This window comes from Polistes canadensis, unplaced genomic scaffold (genome assembly GCF_001313835.1).
Source record: "Polistes canadensis isolate GaletaPanama2010 unplaced genomic scaffold, ASM131383v1 scaffold_181, whole genome shotgun sequence".
In the NCBI taxonomy this organism is placed as follows: Eukaryota; Metazoa; Arthropoda; class Insecta; order Hymenoptera; family Vespidae; genus Polistes; species Polistes canadensis.
The window spans coordinates 179,618-203,377 of record NW_014569728.1 but is presented as its reverse complement, the minus strand read 5'-3'; the positions used below and the strand labels follow the sequence as shown (position 1 = coordinate 203,377).

At 29.9% G+C, this 23,760-nt stretch overlaps 3 protein-coding genes across 4 annotated transcripts; 2 read left to right on the top strand and 1 right to left on the bottom strand.

The window, feature by feature from the left end:
• The first annotated feature begins 2,002 nt into the window (after nt 1–2,002).
• Nucleotides 2,003–5,617, top strand: LOC106789376 (selenide, water dikinase). Its single transcript, XM_014753526.1, has 6 exons — nt 2,003–2,678; nt 3,668–3,772; nt 3,928–4,189; nt 4,305–4,495; nt 4,576–4,820; nt 5,208–5,617. Exons 1-6 carry the CDS (start codon nt 2,393–2,395, stop codon nt 5,358–5,360), a joined length of 1,242 nt encoding a protein of 413 aa, XP_014609012.1. The 5' UTR covers nt 2,003–2,392; the 3' UTR covers nt 5,361–5,617.
• Nucleotides 5,618–7,709: 2,092 nt separating this feature from the next.
• LOC106789377 (GTP:AMP phosphotransferase AK3, mitochondrial) lies at nt 7,710–12,394 on the top strand. Of its 2 annotated transcripts, XM_014753528.1 has the most exons (4): nt 7,717–8,424; nt 10,883–11,002; nt 11,124–11,296; nt 11,742–12,394. In XM_014753528.1, exons 1-4 carry the CDS (start codon nt 8,256–8,258, stop codon nt 11,946–11,948), a joined length of 669 nt encoding a protein of 222 aa, XP_014609014.1. In that variant the 5' UTR covers nt 7,717–8,255; the 3' UTR covers nt 11,949–12,394. The 2 variants fall into 2 exon arrangements, with proteins under 2 accessions (XP_014609015.1, XP_014609014.1); XM_014753529.1 differs by lacking the exon at nt 10,883–11,002 and having other exon boundaries at nt 7,710–8,424.
• A 1,531-nt stretch (nt 12,395–13,925) lies between these two features.
• LOC106789387 (cysteine protease ATG4D) lies at nt 13,926–19,079 on the bottom strand. Its single transcript, XM_014753545.1, has 7 exons — nt 18,807–19,079; nt 16,709–16,864; nt 16,238–16,411; nt 15,777–16,121; nt 15,432–15,713; nt 14,939–15,339; nt 13,926–14,723 (listed from the first exon to the last, which is right to left on the bottom strand). Exons 2-7 carry the CDS (start codon nt 16,746–16,748, stop codon nt 14,526–14,528), a joined length of 1,440 nt encoding a protein of 479 aa, XP_014609031.1. The 5' UTR covers nt 16,749–16,864; nt 18,807–19,079; the 3' UTR covers nt 13,926–14,525.
• Between the last annotated feature and the right edge of the window lie 4,681 nt (nt 19,080–23,760).

Below are 23,760 nucleotides of genomic sequence, written 5' to 3'. Positions count from 1 at the left end.
TTTAAATATTTATCTTTTTTACGGTACAAATAATTGATAAACAAAATTCCTAATTTACCGACTGACCGATCCCTCGTTTAGTATCTCTTTTTTACGAAAGATCTCGCTAGTGGCGGTGTTTAGCTCGTGTCGGTAAAGTAGATTTCCTATAACTGATAAAAGTTTTCAAACTTAATACTGACAGTAAGTATTGATAGTAGAATAATATACTTTGCATATTTTCTTTATTGCGATCGCGTCGGTGTTAGATTTTCATTTTATATTTTATTTTTTCTTCGTTTAATTTACTTCGTAAAATATATAACTCATGTGTTTGAGTTATTAATATCGCAAATCAATGCCTTGCAATAGAAATATCAATGAAAACTATAGTAAGTAATTTTTTCTGAATATTGCGAGACTTTTACAATCAGATATACTTTGTTTTTCCTCGTACACTTGCTTCACAAATCTATTTTTAATATCGCGTACATTAGCGTAAATTAGTTTTTATTTTTCGAATAAAATAGATTGGAATAAATCATTCGTAATGAACTTATTTAACCATTGCTTGAGTTATCCGAAGCGAGTAGTAAATGAAATTGAAAAAAGAAATTTCTTTTGAGTGTATCTGATTGACCGCGGCTAATAATCTTCGACGTGGTTGGAAAAAACTCTTGGAACTCTCGGAACTCTGCATGAACAGAGTGTTATCAAGTATTTTGCGCGGGAAACATTGTAAAGAAAGAAAGAGAAAGAAAGAAAGAAAGAAAGAAAAAGAGAAGGAAAGAGAGACGAGTTCTACGATCGCTTGGCGAACGAGCAACATTCCAAGACGACCATCGCCCGCATACTATACTCTGCCAACGACAGTCCGCCAATGTATATCCTAATCGTGTTAAAATGATTAAAAGCGTATTAAAGTAAGTTAAACGTATCTTTTTACAATTTTATAAAGGATACGTTTAGTAAAAAAAACTAATATTTTATTGCATTTATACAATGTTGCATAAAACAAATGAAGAAAAATAAAACAAAAACAGAATTTCATTTTATTATCCGTAAAACCGAAATTTTCTTCTCATATTAATTATTATTTTTATGTCACAGTTTTTATTTTAAATATTGTTCCTTCAAGATTCAACATGATTGAGGAAAATAATGAAATGTTTATTATTGAGAACCACTGTCGGAGACGTCGGACCAGTGATTATCGTTATATTCGTACAAGAAAAATAAAAGTATCGTGATATTTGCAGGGATAAAATTTAAACTAATAAATATCTTCGACAAAGAATATTTGAGAGTACTTAAATTACTCGGTATAAAGAAATTTATGGATCTATCAAACCGTGACATATTCGATTAACCGGCATTACTCATATGTCTGAATACGAGTCTGCAATGGTAGCGTATAAGAATAGCTTACGTTTACACGTTTCGTATTTTCGTAGAGTCTTAAATCGGCATCTGTATCAATATGTGTATGCATTGTTATAAAATGATAAAGAATATTTTAACATCGTTGTATTACAACATCGTAACAATTGCATTTAAAAATATAAACATAATAATTTCGTATTATATAAAAATCCGTAATTTATTATACTACATATGAATTAAATTTCAAATAATTTATTGATTATAAAATAAAATGAAATAAAAAGAGAAGAAAATATGTTAATAGTTTCGTCGAATTCCAAAATATATTTACCACGTATAAAATTTCCCTCGATTCGGCAGTGCGTCGTTTGAACTTTGGATGAGTGAAGCATATGTAAGAAGGAAAGAGAGAAACAGCAGTCTAGAATATTGGTTAAAATGAATCACGAGTTAGTTTAGTTCCTGAGGCGAAAGGATGCTCTAGATACGTACCTGAGGAATTAGTAAGTAATGCGCATGTTCCAATTCGAAAGGACCAATGAAGAAAGTGCAAGGGCACGGTAGGGGCATCGTGGGGGCTCACGGTGGCCTTGCGCGTTCTCTCAGCTTCGTGGACGTTGGAGGTACGTCCATTTTGTCAACGCATACGATCCCGGCTAGTCGACGCCGGTGTAGAGTATAATTCACGTTCGATGCGAGTTCACAGGACGGCGGGGGTATAGTGTGGTGTAGAGTCAATCGCGAGCAGTGGCTGTCTGTCGGCGGCGTACGATATCGCATCGTTTACGTCTTCTTTTCTTTGATTCGTTGAGAGAGGAGGAGAGAAATAGGATTACAATTATTCTTCATAAACGCGTGTGAGAACCTTCAAATAATCCTAGTATCTTCAAGATTCTTAAGATTACCACCGACTGTTTATAACCGTGATAGGATTTGTCGGATTAAAGGAAATTTCATTTTTTGTTCTCTCTCTCTCTCTCTCTCTTCCATCTTTTCCGTATCGCGTCTTCTTTCGAGATTTCGGTACAAGATGGCGGATATACAGGGAACCCCAGTCGCTCAGGACGCCCTGTCCGTCGTACAGCTGGAACTTGGTGGTAATCCAAATGCCTTGGCGTTGCGCAGGCCATTCGACCCGGTGGCACATGATCTTGATGCGACCTTCCGCTTAACGCGGTTTGCCGATCTTAAAGGATGAGGGTGTAAAGTCCCTCAGGAGGTTCTTGGAAAACTCCTAGAGGGACTACAGGCAGATGATAATGCCGCACAAGATCATGAACATGCTCACTTTATGCATATGGCCATTCCGCGCATCGGTGAGTTACATTATGCTTATGCGTAATTAATCACACGCTCCTGTGCGCGCGTTCGCGCTCACTCACACATTTACTACTCACAGTGAACACGATGTACGAGAGTACTTCTGAACATACGAGTACTCGACGTGATTGTGTAAGAATTACATCTTTATGCGTATACAATGATATGTCTTATTTTTTTATTTTATTTTTAATCTTTTTTTTTTTTAATTTCATGATATTTTATTTCTGCAATCAAATTCCATCTTCGATTTCATTTACAATATTTATGTACATTCAGTCTTATTGATTCTTACTTTTTTTTATATTTTTTTATATTTTTTTTTCTTTTCTTTGCAGATTTCTTATTTCCATATTTAATTAATATTGCAAATTAAGTTAAAATTCGTGATAAATTTGATTTTGAACGATGCGAAAGTTTTTGGATAATTCATAGAAACTGATCGATCGCGATAGGAAAATTCCATTATAGAGAAAGGGTTAGGGGCACGAATACATTCGATCCATCCCTATTCAATATGGCGGCGAATACAACCATCTCCCGCCTCTTTTCTCCCACGCTTCCGGAAGTATAGGTGTTCTCAACCTCGTCGTATGAATTATTGGCGCGCTATATAATTAACGTTATGAAATATAACATCGGAGATTTTTAATATATATATTTTTTTTTATAATTATCTCTTGTGTAACTTTTATAGAAACTTTTATAGATATAATTATAGGGGAATATTATTTAATTAATAAATATAAATATTTATTTAATTCCTGCTAATACAGTAGAATACTTGAATTTTGTCGAGTATTCTAAAGAACAGCAGGTAGAAAAAATGTTTAGAAATTTTCCATACTGAGATACTTTCAATTGGTATTCCAGTGCTGTCGAATTTCTTACAAATTAATTTTATAATTTTATTTATTTCTTTGAAATTGTATTTTTTAATTTCAATTCTGACATTGTTTCTAATGAATTGCATTAATTGTTACAGGCATTGGTATGGATTCCTCCGTAACTCCTTTGAGACACGGCGGACTTAGCTTGGTACAAACAACAGACTTTTTTTATCCGCTAGTTGATGATCCCTACATGATGGGTAAGAGATATATATGCATCGATACAAGTAACATGGAACCAAATTCTTGAATTTATTTTTCTAAGTATACCCTTTATGACATTTTATAGTTGTTAAATTTTCTAAAAGTTTACTTAACAATTTCTGTTAGCACTTTTATTGGAGTATGTTTTCAGGAAAGATTGCATGCGCCAATGTCATCAGTGATTTGTACGCTATGGGTGTTACGGAATGTGATAATATGTTAATGTTGTTGGGAGTCAGCACAAAAATGACAGAGAAAGAACGTGATGTAGTTGTTCCTTTAATTATGAGAGGTTTTAAAGATTCAGCATTGGAGGCTGGAACAACCGTTACTGGTGGTCAAACTGTTGTTAATCCTTGGTGTACGATAGGTGGTGTCGCCTCTACTGTTTGTCAACCAAATGAATACATTGTGTATGTTGAAAATGAATATCGCTGCGATGTGATTATACTTTTAATATTATTTGTCTTGGTGAAAAGATAAAATGATAGTTACTATATTAATAATAAGCATCTAAAATCTATGTAGACCAGATAATGCAGTTGTTGGTGATGTACTTGTATTGACGAAACCTCTTGGTACACAAGTAGCTGTTAATGCCCATCAATGGTTAGATCAACCAGATCGTTGGAATAGAATTAAACTTGTTGTTAGTGAAGATGATGTACGAAAGGCTTATCAACGAGCGATGGATAGTATGGCACGTTTAAATAGAATAGGTATGTTGGAAGAAAATAATATTTTATTATATCGTATTATTATATAAGTGCATATAAATATTTTGGAAACTTAATTGCAGCTGCGAGATTGATGCATAAATATAATGCACATGGAGCGACAGACGTTACAGGCTTCGGTCTCTTAGGACACGCACAAAATCTCGCGAAACATCAGAAAAACGAAGTCTCATTTGTTATTCATAATTTACCTGTTATTGCCAAAATGGCAGCAGTAGCTAAAGCTTGCGGTAATATGTTCCAATTACTTCAAGGACATTCAGCTGAAACGAGTGGTGGGCTTCTTATATGCCTTCCTCGAGAACAAGTACGTTTCTATATTTATCTATATAATTGTTGTATATACGCCTGCTAATACAGTAGAGTATTATCTTTGATTTAATATTCTAAAGAAAGGCAGGTAGATAAACGTTTAGAAAAACCCATGCTAATTTGCTAATTAATAAGCATTTTAGTGTTGTCAATTTTCTTACAAATAAATTTATTTATTTATCCTTTAATATTAAAAGTATTATGTGCCATGTTGTTCATAAAAGAATTATTAAATATTCAACAAATAAAAATTTGTCACATACTTTTCTTATTTTTGTATTGAAACAAGTTACTTTCAAGAATCCATTGGGTACATGATGCGTTTAATGTTATTCATAAATATTTTAATGATTTTTACAAAATATTTATTTCTTCAAATTAGGCAGCTGCATATTGCAAAGATATAGAAAAACAAGAAGGATATCAAGCATGGATAATTGGTATTGTGGAAAAGGGAAATCGTACTGCTCGAATAATCGACAAACCTAGAGTTATCGAAGTTCCAGCGAAAGAAAAGGATGGAGAACTCTGGTAATGAAAAGACCAGAAGATTCTCACAATCGTTCATTTTTAAACATTTATAATATTAATAGATGGCACACAAGAACACCTCACAATACATGATTAATTAATAACGTTATTGAACCATACGTGCTGAATTTAAAAAACTTAAAAGCCTTCATTTTAATCAATTTGACTTTCACTTTTTGTTTTCGCTTTACATATATGATGTATTATTAATTTTTTCATTGTATTCCAAAAACAACATTTTATTAAATATCCATTTTTTTTTTTTTTTTTTTTTTTTTTTGGACAAATTATAAAAATTTGTTTCTACAGACAAGCATAGAAAATTCAATTATATTCTAAAACTTTTGATTTAAAAATCGACCAAATGTTTCTCGATAATATTTCGAGTCTTATCGTTGATACTTTCGTGGAAAAGTATTGTTAAAAGAAATTCGATTATTATGATGAAAATGGGAGGGGGGGGGGGGGGAAGAAAAAGACAAATTATAGGACTAAAGAGGAAAAACACATATGTACTATGATTAGTTAATAATTAAGTAAACACACAAATAAGTATAGCTTAAGGTAGCACTAGACTAACTATGCTTCTATTGCATTTGATCAAACTGGCAATATACTGTGAGTGAAAAGGAAGAAAGAAAGAATATTGATCATGATTCTCGTTAGTGAGAAGAGTTTTAAAAAAAGAAACAAACACAAATAATAAATCACAATTGCAGAATGTATAGATATGTATATTTTAAGAATGATAAAATACAATAGAGACTCAAGTAATGTAAGATGAGAAAGGCTGTTGTAATAAGTAATATTGACTTATTTTATATGATAATAATGATGAAGTATTTAAAATAATTGGGAAAATTTTGACTATAATATTTCTCAAAATGTATTATATGTATTTGTAAAGTTCTATTCAGTAGCAAGATTTCGAAATAATTCTGAATCCCTGACGCGAATTATAAATTTTGAGGAAGATGATATTCGTCATAATGATGGACTTATGGTTACAAAGAAAAAGAAAATAAATCAAAACTTTAATCCTAGAGTCTCTATTGGGGATCCTAAGAATTTATATTCGTAGAATGTGTTGTACACATATTTGTACTTGAAAGATTATAAGAAAGATAATCTTACAAAAAAAAAAATAGATATATTAAAGAAAGAAGTTCGCATTCATGGGACATTTGCAAACGAAGGATGGGATTTACAAAGCTAGAAAAAGTTTATGGAGTAAATGTAAAAAAAAGAATCATGGTTCATATATGATTGAAGTTTTATAAAAAGAAACAGAGACGTGCAAAATTATTTTCGGATTAAACCAAAAATAATTCATTCATTTTTACACTTCCTGTTATATTTAATTGTTTTTCATTGAGAGAAAAATATGTTTTTTTGGTGTATTGTAATATTATAATATAATTATTATAAAAATGAGTAATATAACAAAAGTGAATAAATGTTGAACATCCTAACGATAAGATAGTAAGGGGGGAAAAAATTAAATACAAACAAAAATAATAATAAAGCGTGAAGATATAAGAAAAGGGACAATTCATTCTGTGAGCTGACTTTGAACGTCTCTGTTGAAACATAAAACGTAGAGGTCCTCTTTTGTGAGAGAGACAAAATTTGTCTTCCTCTGCTAACATTCGTTCTCTTTGCTTGTTAGTTTTTCTAATAATATGAAAAATTTATTTAATAATAATAATAATAATAAGAAACAACAAATTAAAACATGAATATGAATAGTACAAGAAGAAACGCTCATAAAAACAATTGGAATTGTTGAGTCTGCAAAGAAACGATCGCCGTAGCGGGGGAAGTATAATAAAAGAAATAAAATGCGGCCTCGATAAGGCCAATCTAACAATCTCTGTTCTAATGGATATAAGGCCTTTTAATTATTGTCTCGTTACATATATACATACACGCTTTTGATAAATTAAAAAAAAAAAAAAAAGGAAACCCGGCACAGGCCCTAACGTTGTATTACTTTTTCATATGAATAAAGTGCTACTTTGTCAATAAATTAATCGAATATTTTTACATTATGAATTCTCGTAATCTTACCCTGTTACGTTATACAATTATCAATACTACAATTTTTATTTGAAATAATGATCATTTATCATCGGTAAAAGCAATATCCAATGGATTAACTGTGTATTTTATTATACATAATATTATTCTTTTATTAAAAACCTGTTATATGACTGGTCGCAGTATAAATATGTAGATAATAATAAACTAACCCAGTACTCAATTGGCTACTAAAAAACCGGTTATTAAAAAAGTGATATTATGTGATCGGTTACTGTATAAATATGTAATGAACATACATAAGCTCTCTCAGTAGGGATTATTATTGACCCAGAACCTGACTACTACTACTTACATTCAATCGCAAGCAATGTAACTTATTTAAAAAAAAGACCGTTTATTTGATCAATTATACAATATAAATAATTTGAATATTAAACCATCCAAGTACAACAGCAATCATTCAAAAATAAGTTCTTGACCATCAAGTTCAGGTTCATTGATAATATAGTGATGGTTATGCTACTATTATTGCGTCATTCGTCAGTTACGTCTCGCATTCGAGGCAGTTAACAACGTGAACTTAAAATTTTAGATTATTAGGTGAAAAATAAATGAAGTGACTTATTAAATATAAACTAGCATTACCCGTGTACGATGATAAGACAGATAACGAATGAGAATACTAGAAACACCTAGTCTAACTACGACAAATACCGAATTTTCACGAGTCCTAACGAATTTGAACGAACGGTAAGAAAAGCACGCTCTCTGTTATAAAACAACGTGAGTAGGAAATAAGAAGAGAAGGTAATAGGACGTCGAAGTTAAGAAAACATTTGACCAGAGGATAGATTTAATGGTAGCGCTATCCACGTGTTTATCCAAGGCTGCGGCCTTCAGGGCCGTCATACTTGGTGCCCCGGCTTCTGGAAAAGGAACCGTTTCTTCCAGAATTGTTGAACAATTTAATGTTAAGCACATTTCCAGTGGGGACAAATTACGTTTACACGTGAGCACCGGTACAGGTACGTTTTTTACAAAATTTACCTAAGTAATTATATATTTATAAGTTTTCAAATATTTATTTATCTAGAGATGGAGAAGGAAGATGTTTTTAAAATTAAACGAAATTAATAGAAGAACGTTTTTTAATTGCCGAGTTGCATTAAACTACCCTTAGACATTATCCTCGTTATCGATTTTAATTCATCCCCTTTTTTAACCAATCAAAATTAAGAAAGATTGGAAATAATTTAATAAACCACTTTTCATTGATTCAATATTCGTATTTCAATTCAATTGATTTTCTTAATTAATTGTTTCTTTTTTCTTTAAAAGAACATTTTTCTAAGGAGTATATTTTTTTGAATGAAAGGGAAGAAATCGATCATAATATATTTCAATTAAAATATTCCTATAACCAAAAGAGAAAATCTGTATAATCGTAGAGAAATAATTAAAATAATACATTTAACATTATTTTTGTTCTTTTATTTAATCGTCATTGAGATTCGTCGTAATCTTTAGGAATGAATTGAACTGATGCCCAAGATCAATGGGTGTGTAACCTCGGATTATATCGAATACAATGAACGATTGCGAGATATCGTAAATGACGAGTTTAAATATCTCGAAGGAATTTCAAATGTTTTAATGAGTCGCTCCCCCCCCCCCTACAATAATAGTCGATGGACGATATTTACGTAATATAATCATTGATACTATGTACATACATGTACTATAGTACAGGGTGTTAACAAAATAAAACAAAAAGAAAAACCCATACATTCGTGGGCGAATTGAAAAGTTTCGAGCCTTTTCATAGAAACCATTTTTTTTGAATTTGTTGTTGTGTGGCTCAAAACTTTTCGACTTATCAACCTCAACAACAAAAAATTCATTACAAAAGAATTGTTTCTACATAAGGCTCAGAACTTATCTATCCACTCTCTCTCTCTCTCTCTCTCTCTCTCTCTCTCTCTCTCTCTCTCTCTCTCTCTTGCATATAAATTTATATAATAATTAATCACATATTGACGAGATATATGGGAGTGCAATCAATTTTTTATTTGTTTATAATTAAGATTATTCTATAATTTTTATATTAGATTCGTACATGTTTTTTTTCTTCTTTTTTTTTTTTAACACTTTTTTATTTATATATACTCGTTCGTTAACTCGTCGCCATCCTTATAAACGGGTATCGTACACCCTCCATCGTAACAAGTTCGTTTATTAAAAGTTGCGAGAGAGTAATCAATGGCACAGCACGTCAATTTCTCTTTTCAATGTAACTACGAAACATTCGTGGGTGTGTGAACGTATGTGTGCATGAACATGAGTATCAGAGTTTGTATATACATATATATGTTTTTAATGGGAAGGGGGGTTGTTTATATATATGTGTGATTTGATTTCGACAAATTGAAATCATGTCATCGTATGATAGTTAATTAAAATGTCTCGCAACGATTTCCTCAGAAATTTCTCTAACATTCATCATCTTCGTGCTAGAAAATCGAATATAATTGAAAGAAGAAGAGAGAGAGAGAGAGAGAGAGAGAGAGAGAGAGAGAGAGAGAGAGAGAGAGAGTGAATATTTCAACGCAATATTAATTATCAAGTTTTTTATACTTCGTAGTTATATACGAGCATGTTTTCGGGACGAAAATAAAATGTTTAATAGCAAAGGTCGTATTGATAATCCGTATTAAAAATGTTGCTAATACATTATCTCTGATATATCGAATTAAAATGAAGAAAACATTTGAAAAAGTGAGAAAATTTGAATTGTTATTAGTGTTACGAAATAATTTGAAATATTTACATAGTTATCGATGAATGTGGATTTAAATATTTTCATATTAAATTCTTATTAATATTTTAAATAATTGTTTCAAATTTTTTTTATTTTGAGATACTTTTGTTATAATTTAATGAATTATGGATTATAGTTGTTTAATAAAGATGGCTGATCATATGACGTTTTATTCTACTCATCAGATATATTGCTTATATATTTTCTACTTACGTTTTTATTTAATTGTCATATATTTTATAAAAAAAGAAAAACAAAACATATCTATGACATACTGCATATTGTTAAATATATATTAACATATTTATAATACTATAATAATAAAATATACTACAGTGATTTTATTTAAATATGTGTCTTTTAAAAAAATAATTAAAAGAAATTGCATTTAGCATTTACTATAATAAATAAAAAAAACAATAAATGCAAACCAATATTACCGCCCGAGTGCGATGCATTTTCTTTGCACCCTCTCGATGCGGCCCTGAGTTTCAAATTATGTAAACACATAAAATTATATTAAATATTTAGTAAATTAATTTAATAATTACCAAAAAATATAACAAATTTAAAGATCACTTTATGATCACCGTCCAAAATTAATATAATAAAAATATAATAATTAAATCTTAAAAATATTCTTTTTTTTTTTTTTTTTTTAACAGAATTAGGTAAAGAAGTAAAAAAATATTTGGATGGTGGAAGTTTCGTGCCAGACGAAACGATGATATCCTTAATCGGGAAAGAAATTGAAACCATAGGTGATTGTAATTGGTTGTTAGACGGTAAGTGTAATTTAATATTTTAAATATTGTACCTTTTAGAACATCTTAATCGTTATTTAACACTACTTCTTATGATAAAAATAAATTCGATCGAATATTTGGCACGATGATCTGCTTACAGGATTCCCGAGAACATTGACTCAGGCGGAAATGTTACAAAGAATTCAACCGGTGAATCTTGTTCTGAACTTGGATGTACCTACTTCGGTGATTTTAGATCGCGTGAAAAATAGGTGGATTCATTTGCCAAGTGGAAGAGTTTATAATTTAGGATTTAACGATCCCAAAGTACCTGTAAGTTAAACTACAAATAAAATCATTCATTTATAACAACAACAACAACACTAATAATAATAATAATAATAATTTATACAAGCGATTAAAAAAGTAATAAATTGTCAATTAAATTAAAATTTGAGTATTAGTTGATATTAATATATTAAATAAAATATATATATATTTGAATATTACAATTATCGTTTAATTTAACAAATAAAAAAATGGAATCAATAATAGATGGATTTCGATATTACGTTAATAGTATTAACAGATAATAAATAATGATCATAATAAACACTACTATTTGCCATCTTATCATTCTCTTATATAACGAACGATTATGAGCTTTGCTTTGCAGTATATGCGTTACGTTTTAAAATGAAAATAATTCTCAAGGTGATTTATTATTAACATCTTTTCAAATATCAATATGCGTGTACATAAATATACGTATGCACAGGGTAAAGATGATGTGACTGGTGAACAGCTTATCCAAAGACAGGACGACAAACTGGAGGTCGTTCATAAACGATTAGAAGACTATTCTATGAAAACCGAACCGGTGATAAACTTTTATCGTAAGCTTGGAATACTTAAGGATTTTCGAGGTAAAACCACCAATGAAATGTGGCCTTCAATCAAGGAATGTGTTAAACAATTTTTATAATATTCCAAAGGAAAAAAACACGCATGAGAAAAAGAGAATAAGTGAACTTTTTAGTGAAATGATTGACTGAAAAATAGCCTAGTTACCGTTACGTTTAGAACTTATTTTTTACATTCAATATAAAATATATACGCACATTTGTTAATATTTGTCAATGTTTGTAGTACGTGTATCATATTATACATATACAACGAATTAATAATATTTTCGATATCGTATATCGTTAATTTTTATCATTAATCATTTGATAATGAGCATAGACTGAAAAACGAGATAAATTAGGGTCTCGTGACACGCTTAATGACATTGCCAAATTTGATTTTAAACAAACAAGTACGAATAGATAAGTATTGTCAATTGCATCAAAACTAAACGTTCTTTGTTGTCATTTTTACTTGTAAATAAATTGATAATATAAATAAATATATCAAGATGCACATATAATATCTATCTATATAAATATAATATTTGATGGTTTTGCATTGCATACGCGGCGCCTTAGCAACAATGATTATTAACTGTTTTCTTTACATGAATAGAATATAAATAATTTTAATAAATAATATAAATATTTTTGTTAATAAAATAATTTTTATATTAAAATTATTTATATTATAAAATAAATCATGAAATAACTCTTTATCCAATTCGTTTAACTTAATCCACAATTATAATCACCAACACAGATATAAAGTTTCAACGTTGGTGCGTTATCGTACTGGGATGAGATTCGATAAAAAAAAAAAAAAAAAAAAATGTTCTTTAAATTACATAAAAATTTAAGATTATCAGCGCAACAAACACGAGTAACATTGAAAGAATTAGTTAACAAAGTTTATATGCCTCGTTCAGTTTTATTCATAATCTTCTTAACAAATCTTTTATATATATACTCAACAGTATTAATATATATATGTATATATACTTATATATTATATATATACCATTCACACAATTCGCAATAATCTCGCGTACAGTTAATTTATTTCTCTTTCATAGCCATCATCATCTTAACATTATAAAAAATCAACAAATTCTCTTGATATACCATACATTTTTCCCATATAACGTGAGGCTTAATAATTTTACTTAAATCCTAATATACCGAATTGTCGTGAAATATGATGATACGTGCAAAATCTTTATGAATACTTAAAACTATTTAATATACATTGATTTCAATTATCATTCAATTATATTATACAATTAACGAATGATGATTCAGGATTATAGAAAATAAATAATAAATATTTGTTAATATTTTTCGATGTTTGAATAATTTTTAAATTGCAAATTTTAATACGAATCATTGACAAACACTTACTTAGAATACTGCTTTATAAATCATACAATAATTTTATTGCAACGTTTATCATTAATAGTTAATTTTATTACCAAACAATATTAGAATAAATAAATAAATAAATAAATAAAAAAATAGCTGAATATTTTTAAATATAATAAATGATTATGAAACAATTTTAACGATTTTTTAACGAGAAAATAAAAATTAATATAAATAATAATATAAATCGTGCATTTATACACAAGTATTTATTTACTTGTGTGAACTCGACAGTTAATGCATGTATCTATGTATCCGTTTTTTACGTTGCATGTGTTTTGTAGAAATAATGTACATTTTAGAGGAACAGTTTACTCAAGTAATTGAGAAACGCTTTGTATGCATACAAATTGCTATTAATAGTAAAATGTATCTACTAACTTTACTTGCAATCTATGCAAGATCGAAGAAATATATTCTACAGAAATAAATAAATGTTCTCTTATATATTTAATACAATTTCGACACGATCGCAATTATATAATATAAAAAAAAAAATAAATCTTACTCGTTCAGAGAGAAGGAGAGAGAAAGAAAGAGAGAGAGAGAGAGAGAGAGAGAGAGAGAGAGAGAGAGAGAGAGAGAAAGAGAGAAACCAAAGAAAAAATATAAATAAATAAATATATGTACATATAAACAAAAAAACAAATAGCAACGATCTCGAGATCAAATAACAAAATGTAAAAAAATTGTGCCTTCGTTTAATACTTATTAAAGATCATTACACATAAGTATCTTAATAACCGTCACAGAAATAGATGGTCGGTTTAAACTTCTATCTTTTCTGCACATTTTTTTTACACACTTAAATATAATTTAGTCAACGCATTGACATCAGTCTGCAATTGTAAGACGTACATCATGAGAGAGAGATCTTCTTCAAAAAATTCGCTATGTTGTTTTTTCTTAGTTAGCGCGCATTACTTTACCTTTAAATTTTAATAACACTTAACTACGCAATAACGACACAATGGTATGTGTGTTAGATTTCGAAGTAATCTCTAATATTGTTGAATTTCTCACTTAAGAATATTGGACGAATTAACAAAGAATTACAAATTTGTCGAACGTAGTTGTAGTAATTGTAGTAGTAGTAGTAGTAGTAGTAGTAGTAGTAGCAATAGAAGTAGTAGTAGTAGTAATAGTAATAGTATGATGTAAATAAGTAAATAGTACGTACTTTGTGTAATTAATACGTTTCAAGTATTTATAAGTACATCGCGATTCTTTTTCTATTTACTTTTATTCCCTATACAAATGAGTTCAAATTCCTCAAACTCATAATGATCTTCGAATGCACCAGGTCGTACAAACAATGTCGAGGGCAATGGATTTTCACCAACCTCTATGTTTTCTTGCAACTCCTCCCCGCTTCCTTCGCAAAATAAAAACATCGGATAATCCGCTTTCTGACTTTGAGTCATAAATATCTATAATAAAAATAGAAAAAACAGATGCTGTCATCAGACATAAATAAATTCTCTTATCGAATATTAACTTTTCAAAGCTACTCTTATTTCAATATCGGTTCATTAATTCTGTTTTTTTGTTTCTGGTTTTGCAAATAATAATTGGCCAATAGAGAACTACGAATAAAAGAATTACAAATTATTCTTCTTTCTTTCAAACATTATTAAACACTTACGGTTTCGATCTTTGTTATAAATTCGTCAAAAGAGTCTTTATCATATATGTAAAAACCGATGCAACAGCTGGGATCCATTTTGGAAAGTACCATTTTTCTAGGCGAGGTACAATGGAATGTTGATAAGGAAAACATTTCTTTCGACATATCAACACTTTCTTGACAGTAATGAGGATCTAAATGTATCAGCTTATCTTCCTGATAACCAATGAAGTAAAGCGAATGTCTAGGACGTCCACCAATGATACCAATGCAAAACTCTAATTCCAACAGCTTAGTCAAATATGGTATATACATTGGATTTAACTTATCTGTACCAAGTCTTAATGGTACTAGTAATACGAGAGATCTCCAGATTCCATCTGATGTTTCGCATAACTTCTTCACATCGTCCAAATAGACTTAAATATTATTAGAAATATATAGATAAGATAAAAACGACTGATTATAAATAGTACTAGAATAAAATCATAAATATATAATCTGTCATCACCTGCACAATCTTGAGCAACGTAAACACACAAATTGTTAAACTCTCTGTGTATCTCAGAGGCAGATTTTACTGCTTGGCTTAGAATATGTGCAACTGATCCAGGCCCGTACCAATCCCCTATTTGTTTTCCTGATTGTGCACCGAGCGATACGAGTTTATGAATAGAAAGAGGAGAATGAGGTCCAGGTTGATCTCCAAACCATTTTATAATCATACGATGTTTCATCTCTTCGTCTTTCTGTTCATCCGTTTCAACAGTTTGATCAGGATTCCACCTCCAATCTATAGAGAACTGATTTATTTTATGAATTAATTATATTAATAAAAAAAAAACAAAATGAGTACCTCGCCCTAGAAAATGATAAACTAATGCTTGCGCCATCATCATCTGACCGCTTCGTAACATACAACCCCAGCCACAATCAGTAGTGAAAGTAGAACCTCTTAAATTAGGAAATTCTCTTCTGTAAGTAAGCCATAACCGCGAAACAAAATCTCTTTTAAACCCTTCGATTCCTTCTTCGTAAGTGGCAGCATCTATTGCCAAGGAAACTTCGCTTCCAGTTCCTAATCCAGAAAGAGCTTCCGAAGCCTTTTCTAAAGTATCTTCCAATTGTTTGGGATATCTTTGTCCTAGCAACCATACTGGAGATTCTTTAGAAAAATTTGTCTTTATTTTTACAGTCCATCCTAAAAAATAAGGATAGGAAGAAAAGAATAAAATAACAATCCATAACGTGATGGCAGAAATACAATAAAATACAATTGTTAATCTTCTATATATGTATATATATATATATATATACCATATTTAACATTATTCCATATAGAGAGTAATTTAGTTTTAACTTTATTATCGACTTCGGTTGCAACTGCAGGATCATCCAATTGCAATTCATAATGCGAGATTGGAACAATACGTTGAATGTCAGATACATGGTCTGACGAACTAGAATAGTAACTGTTATTGCTGAAACCTCCTAAAGAATCAATTTGATAAAGTTATTTATCTGACTACGTGTTTAAGATTGACAAAGTTTGTGTTATACAAAACAAAGCTTGGACAATAGCATATGAGGAGTCAATTCAAAACTATTTATTTCCTATACAGAGGGCATCCTATAATTGGTGAACAAATGATCGGGAGGTAATACTACATCGAAAACGAAAAATTGCATAAATGAATACATAAATAAATAAAAATATACCTGATGTTTGATAGCAAAAATAAAGCATCGAAGGAAAATCACGTAAAGGATTGAATTTTCTTTACCCACCTAACCTTTCTCGTGCTGCTTGTATTTGTCCCTTCATCATATTCAAAATATAAACAAGGGCCTCGGATATTTCACAATAATATTTGTCTTAGATAATTTTTGATCACTCAAATATATTTACATTTTTGATTAACGAGCACCAACAACAGGCATTTGCTTAAACAGTAAGATTTTAGTCTTTTCACATTGTTAGAAAGAAAATTACATTTTGTTGGTCAAGGACAAAAGGAAATTAATAGTAAAAGGATTATTAAGATGCGCGTCTAGCGCATAGAGAAAACACACAATGCCAAAGAGAACAGACACCACTTAGAACAATGAACAATTCAATTTCTTCTTGATAATTCAAATCCGATGAATTAAGTCCAGCACTCGAAACGAATGTTTATTTAATTAATTTGATCGATAAATTAATGGTCGAAAAATATGATCGAAATTGTAAAGAGAGAGAGGAATAGAGAGAGAGAGAGAGAGAGAGAGAGAAATAACCGACGTGAAGCATCACTACATTGCACACCGATTAAAAGTCAATCGCATAAGTCAAACGAATGTCTCCCTTTATAGTCGAGCGTCCAAGTAAATTTAAAGTCTGTCATTGCGTCGAACGAAGCGCCATCTATCAGCTGATTCGAGAACTAATTACGTCGATTGTAACCGAATCGAGTCGAACGGCGGAAACGCGGGAATTTTGATCCGATGAAACATATATCTATTTTAATCTTATCGATGATCTCGTTATGCGGAAAATAAGATTATTCTTGAAATAAAAAGGAAATAATCGGGAAGATGTTTTATAAGTTCAAAGAATCATACATCCAAATATAATGTTTATCAATTTTTTTTTTTTTATGAGATACATATGTATTTGTGTTTTATTAGAACGGAGAAAGGAAAAAGAAAAAGAAAAAAAAGAAGAAATAATGTAGTTTAAAAATACGTCACGTTGACCCTCTTTTTCCTTGGTTACGGAAATATCTTTCTAGCAAAAGTCGTTAATCATATGAGATAAAGACCGACAGGACGTAATGCATTTGGCGCGCCACGTAATTGACGCAACTGATGGATTCCTTGGTCGGTTTTACGATAATAAGATAAGTAATACCAAAATCCTTCGTTATTTCAATAATGTTTATCATGTCGATGATCACGCGACTGAAGTCACGTTATTTATTATCTTGTCTTATTGTTAGATTACATTTTTCTTATAATCTCTTTTTTTCCAAAAGTGACGTTTCCAGAAGAACAGGAAGATGACTGTATCAATATAATTTATATTGAATTATTTATTTTTATATTTATTATACTATCGCGTTTTTTTTTTTACTTCTTCGTACATTTGTGCAAATAAAAGGAAAACTTCCGGAAGGAAGTAAGCAATTCATGTATTTTATTAAACGCACGTGCGATCAATTAAATGATAACATTAATATCATCCGTTTGCACTTAATGAGCATATTTTGTAACAGTTAGTTAAGAATTCTGGTAAATATGAGAAAATGAGATTATTTTTTTATACCTCATATAGAATGTCGTAAATAAATATTGATCCTTAACGCGCGATTACATTTATATAATATAAATATAATATATTCACGAGTATATAATATTATATTGTATAGTATATTGTATAGAAATATACAACCTTATGATTTCTTTAAAGGATAAACAATTTACAATTAGTATAATAAAAATTTTACAAAGCAAAAAATAATATAAGATTCATAAAATTAATTTTAATAAGAGATAAATCATTAAATATAAATATTTTCAATTTATAGATATATAATATTATATCTATAAATATCGTAACTGATTGATCATACATTTATCTATCGATATATATAAAAATATCAATATCAGATATTTATATATATATAGAAATAAAAGATCAGAATTATCCGAGGACGTGAAAAAAACCAAGATGGAGATGTTCTCTCTGTTCGCTGATAAAAGATAATTAATTGGTAGAAGAAAGAGAATATTGAAAAGAAACACAAAGAAACAGGTGTTAACGTTATGCAAACGGTGTTAGCTTTGCATTAGCTTTTTACATAGCTAATTTTAAGCATGGAAGTATGTATGCACGTATAATACTTACTTATACGCTTACTTTAACTTGAGTCTTTGCTGATGAGACGAATCGAGAATTGCCATGCGCCTCTTGTCACGAAATATCTACTAAGCTTTTCTCACCGGAATTTCTCTCTCATTCTCTCTCATTCTCTATTTCACTTGGACGGAGTTTTCTTCTATTTCTCTCTTTCTCAGTACCAGCTCATTGATTACCCAAGCTCGAGCGTTCGTTCTAAATTTCACATTGTGCAGTCTCGCTGCTGCTGCGTCTCTGATGCGAAATATGAATCAGCTTTATACGAGGCACATTACTACCACGTGAAAGAGATTGATGGAAGGAAATGGAACAGCGTAATCATGCGGACAATAATCGTCTTCACCGTGCCCGTGTCGGTCCTCGCAACAATGGACGATCATCGGTCTTTATTGAAAGCTCCAAGCCGTTATATTAGTTAACCCCCGCTTTAATAAATATCCTTATAGAAATTCTATGCATATAACTATACCTATCCGTTCATACGTTATGTGTATCTATGCGTGTGTGTGTGGTTTTCTGAAAGAGTACACAACTTTCTCTAAATTGATTTTATAAGAAAATATATTCAAATCTGACTAAGTCGATCATCAATCATTCCCAATGAAAATTCTCATCTTTCCAGATTTCTTTTTTCTATTTCATAAATTTATTTTATTAGGTGGATCGAAAAGTAATGTCATTTTGTGCGCATGCGCAATATTCACCAGCTCATTGTATACTTTAAAATCGTGTTTGAATTTAATGTTAAAAAAAAACTACATTACTTTCTAGTCCACCTAATATTTTATTGTTTGTATATATATATGTTATAGGGAAAGTGGGAAGAAAATGCAGGTATTGTCTACAATACCGAGTCATTTTTGTCAATAAATATTAATGTAGAAGCTTTTAAGTTACTTTTAAAGTCGAATTCGTCATTTTGTTCGTAGTTAAAAGTTTCATCTTTTGTTCATATATACACATTTGATAGTTATTTATGGAATAGAATAAAAGCAGCTTAGTAAGGTTTACTTCCCAAACAATGGCGCTGCACCTTTGTTATGAGAATATTCAGGCAAATGAGCATAAATAGTAAGAGTGTTTACCTAGCAGTTAATATCCTACATTTAAATGGGGGAAAAAAATGTTGGTTAATGGTAATCTTGGAAATATATTAGCTTTAGTTAAATTCCCTAATGTTATAATGAATATTATAGAAATTTATCATAAGTATAACTTTTTTGTGATATATATTTAAAAAATGCACGAATGAAAATTCACACGTATTGTTTAGAAAGTAATTTCTATTTATCTAGTAAAATATTATCTTTTATTATTATCACTTTTATATGGATTTTTAAAAGTCCGTTCTCTTTACAAACATTTGTCAATCCTATCTTTCCGTACACATCATTTACAACTAATTTAACATACATAATATACCCTAATATAATTACTCTACCTATTACCACTATCCTAACGTAATCAAATATAATACAACAAAATTGAAAAGAAATATATTAAATGAAAATATATTAAATATATTAAAATTAAAAATATATATATATATATATATACGTTGAAACGATTTATTTTTTTCGATCAAACTCACTTTTATTTTTCAATAAAGCACTACGACCCAAAACTTGTAGACAAAAAAAAATAGGCTTAAAACTTATCGATTCATCCTCGTATATATGAGCCGCTTATTTTGAAAGTGGCCTAACTCCATTTATCTTCAAATCGAGATATTTAACGTTTTGCGTTTCAATGAATTTAAAAATATACGTATAGGATACTAATGATTTATACTGCTTAAGCGTATCTWAGGATGTTAAATTTAAAGTTCCTGTTAAAATAGTGGCAATTATTAAGTAAATAACGTGCGTTTTCTTATCAAGAATGGAGTTGGGCCACTTTCAAAATTAACAGCCAGATTCATTATAAAATTTGAAGGTGCCCAAGTCTATTCAACATAATTTAAGATGTTTCAAATTGAAAAAAAAACAATACTGAATTTGTTTTATATTTGTTGAAAACACTTCGGAAACATAATTTATGCGATTCAAAACATTTTTTAATTTAACAGAACATAGAAAATTACAAACATAAATTTATTACAAAACAATTTACTATTCGTCTACATTTTATGTGTGTGTAAGGGATTTGAAGAAATCATGATGTTCTGGTGGTATGTATCGTAATAGGTCAATTATGTCCTTCCGGTATTAGTGTAATATCTTTTTCCTGAGTTTCGTTTAATCTTTCGCACTTTTTGGATGTATGGTGTATCAATCTTTTTTATATTATTATTCGGATCTTCATCCTCTGAAGACGAATATTGTTGTACAATTCGGTTTCTTTTTCGATTTTTTTCTAAATTATTAAATACTATTTCCTCTTCACTATCTGAACTAATTAATAGTCTTGTTCTGTTTTTCGTCATAGGTGAAATGATTTTTAAAATTTAATAGTAAATTTTAAGTTATAAATAAATTAAACTTACAGGTTATTCAACTAACGCAATTGTCCAAAAACTGAGGTTAAATTGTAAACACTAATTAATTAATATTACCTTTGTCACTACTTTCCGACATTATCAATAGTAAATATATTATCTTGATTATTTAAGTATAAATGGAGATAGGCCACTTTCAAACTACACGGTTCGATTATTAAACTAACTCTGAAAACTTATGTGTCCAGAATTATCGTATTCGCTCGGATTATAAGCAACCTGAAATGCTTTACTGATAAATAACATAAAGTTATACACGAAATCATGATAACCGGAAAAAAACTGAAAAACGGAGTAAGGCCACTTTCAAAATATATATATATATGCTGATAGTATAAAAATAATATATTTTATTTATAAATACGCGCGTATATGTTCTCTCGTGTGTGCGCGTAAAACAAATTAAGCAGGGTTTACTAAAAAGACTTATTATCGTATATGTATATACACGTATACGTAAAATGTGTAAATAAATAGATAAGCATGTTTGACTGCATATACAAAGTATACTCAGTTGCTAAAATGAATTTATCTCTTAAGATGTCAACAATAGATTCTTAAGTATGCGAACGAATGAGTCAAGTTAAAAATATGTATGCGCCATACTTATGTATATAAATACATATATCTATATTTATGTATATATATATATATATACGTGTGTATATTCTCGCATGCAATTTTAAGTATGCGAATATTATATGCAAGACGTTTCGTGCGCACGTGTGTTTTTTTTTCTTCTTTCGCAATACTCGCAGACATATTTGTTTCATTCGATCTTTTCCCCCTTACGTTTATTTCAAACTTTTTTTTTTTGACATGTTTTTTTTCCCTTTTCAAATGATAATTTACTTTGTATGATACGCGTGCAATCTTTATAAAATAAAATGTTTCAGATCTTAACACGAAAACTCGTGTTTTATTGTATTATTTTTCCTGATTTCTTGGGATTGAAATCAATCTACTAATTTTCCATAAATGCAATATATTTTTTTTTCACACGTATTCTTCGGGAACGTATCTATCGCGTAAAAACAGAATTAGATGTACTACAAACATAACATTGATAAAATGATTAATATAAGTCTCAAAGGGAATTTTATACGGTTGTTAAATCTTATGAACAATTTATTTTGAACTAATTGTACGTTTCGTCCCTTACTGGGGACTTCATCAGCAACTAAAAAAATTGTTTTTTTTTATTATGACTTGTTAATAAATATAAAACATTGCAATAAATTCTAATTTTTACCTTGATCTTTACAGTTCACGTGTTAATACATATTATCTTTTTTACAGAGTCATACAAAAAATTTTGTAGTTGCTGATGAAGTCCCCAGTAAGGGACGAAACGTACAACTAGTTCAAAATAAATTGTTCATAAGATTTAACAACCGTCTAAAATTCCCTTTGAGACTTATATTAATAATATATTTCTGGACAAGAATATTGATAATTAAATTGATAAAATGGATCAAATATTTATTAGATTAATATTAAAAATATTATTTTTTTGTTCACCTTTTCCCTTCCCTTTCCTTCTTTCATTTCATTTCAAAAAATTACCCCTTGGCACCCCCAAAATTTTTAGTTTGCCTCTTGTTGACTGGCCAAAAAAAGAAGAGGAAAAATATGCGCGAGCTTTTAAGGATGGGGCCGAGTGGAATTTCGTTTTTCAAATGTCAATGGAGGAGGAGGAGGAGGAGGAAGAAACTCGTGTTCCGCGCTCAGATATGCTGACGTCAAAGCGTCGTCGTACTCAAAAATCGATGCTAAAAATACGAGAAATTCTTCTCCAAAGAAAACAAGGGTCGATGGGATGAGGACGGGGGTTTGGGGGGGTGGTGGTGATATTTGGGGGAAAGAGAGAGAGAGAGAGAGAGAGGTACGGGACGAACGATAAAAAATAAAACGAAACGAAAAGAAAAAAAACAAACTAACTAATTGTAAAACACAATAATAAAACACTCGGAGTTAGATGACAATTAAAATTCCATCTATTCTAGTGCTCTCCTCTCGCGTAACAACAATAACAATAAAAATCGGAAAAGAGAAAATGTGAAATCGAAATGTACGCGATCCCTGTATTGTTTTTTGTTTTGTTTCTTTTTTACCATTTCGATAGAACGAATAAATAAAACTATGAATTTTCATTTTACTCTACCCCTCCTATACGTAATATCAAAGATTATTTTAATGTTAACAATAGATTTACCAGTTATTTTGATATATCTATTTCTATCAAAACCAATCAAAATGACTGGTCTTTAACCTTTTAGATACGGCAGAACTCTACGTGTGGCTATTTCTCTGGACAGCAGGGTCTGACGCGAACAACGTATAATTGATATAACACTGCAAAGTGTGGCGGGCAATTCCGTTCTGTGCACGAGAACATTCAAATGGAAGTATTTGATGATTAAGTCATAATTTTTTAAAAATATA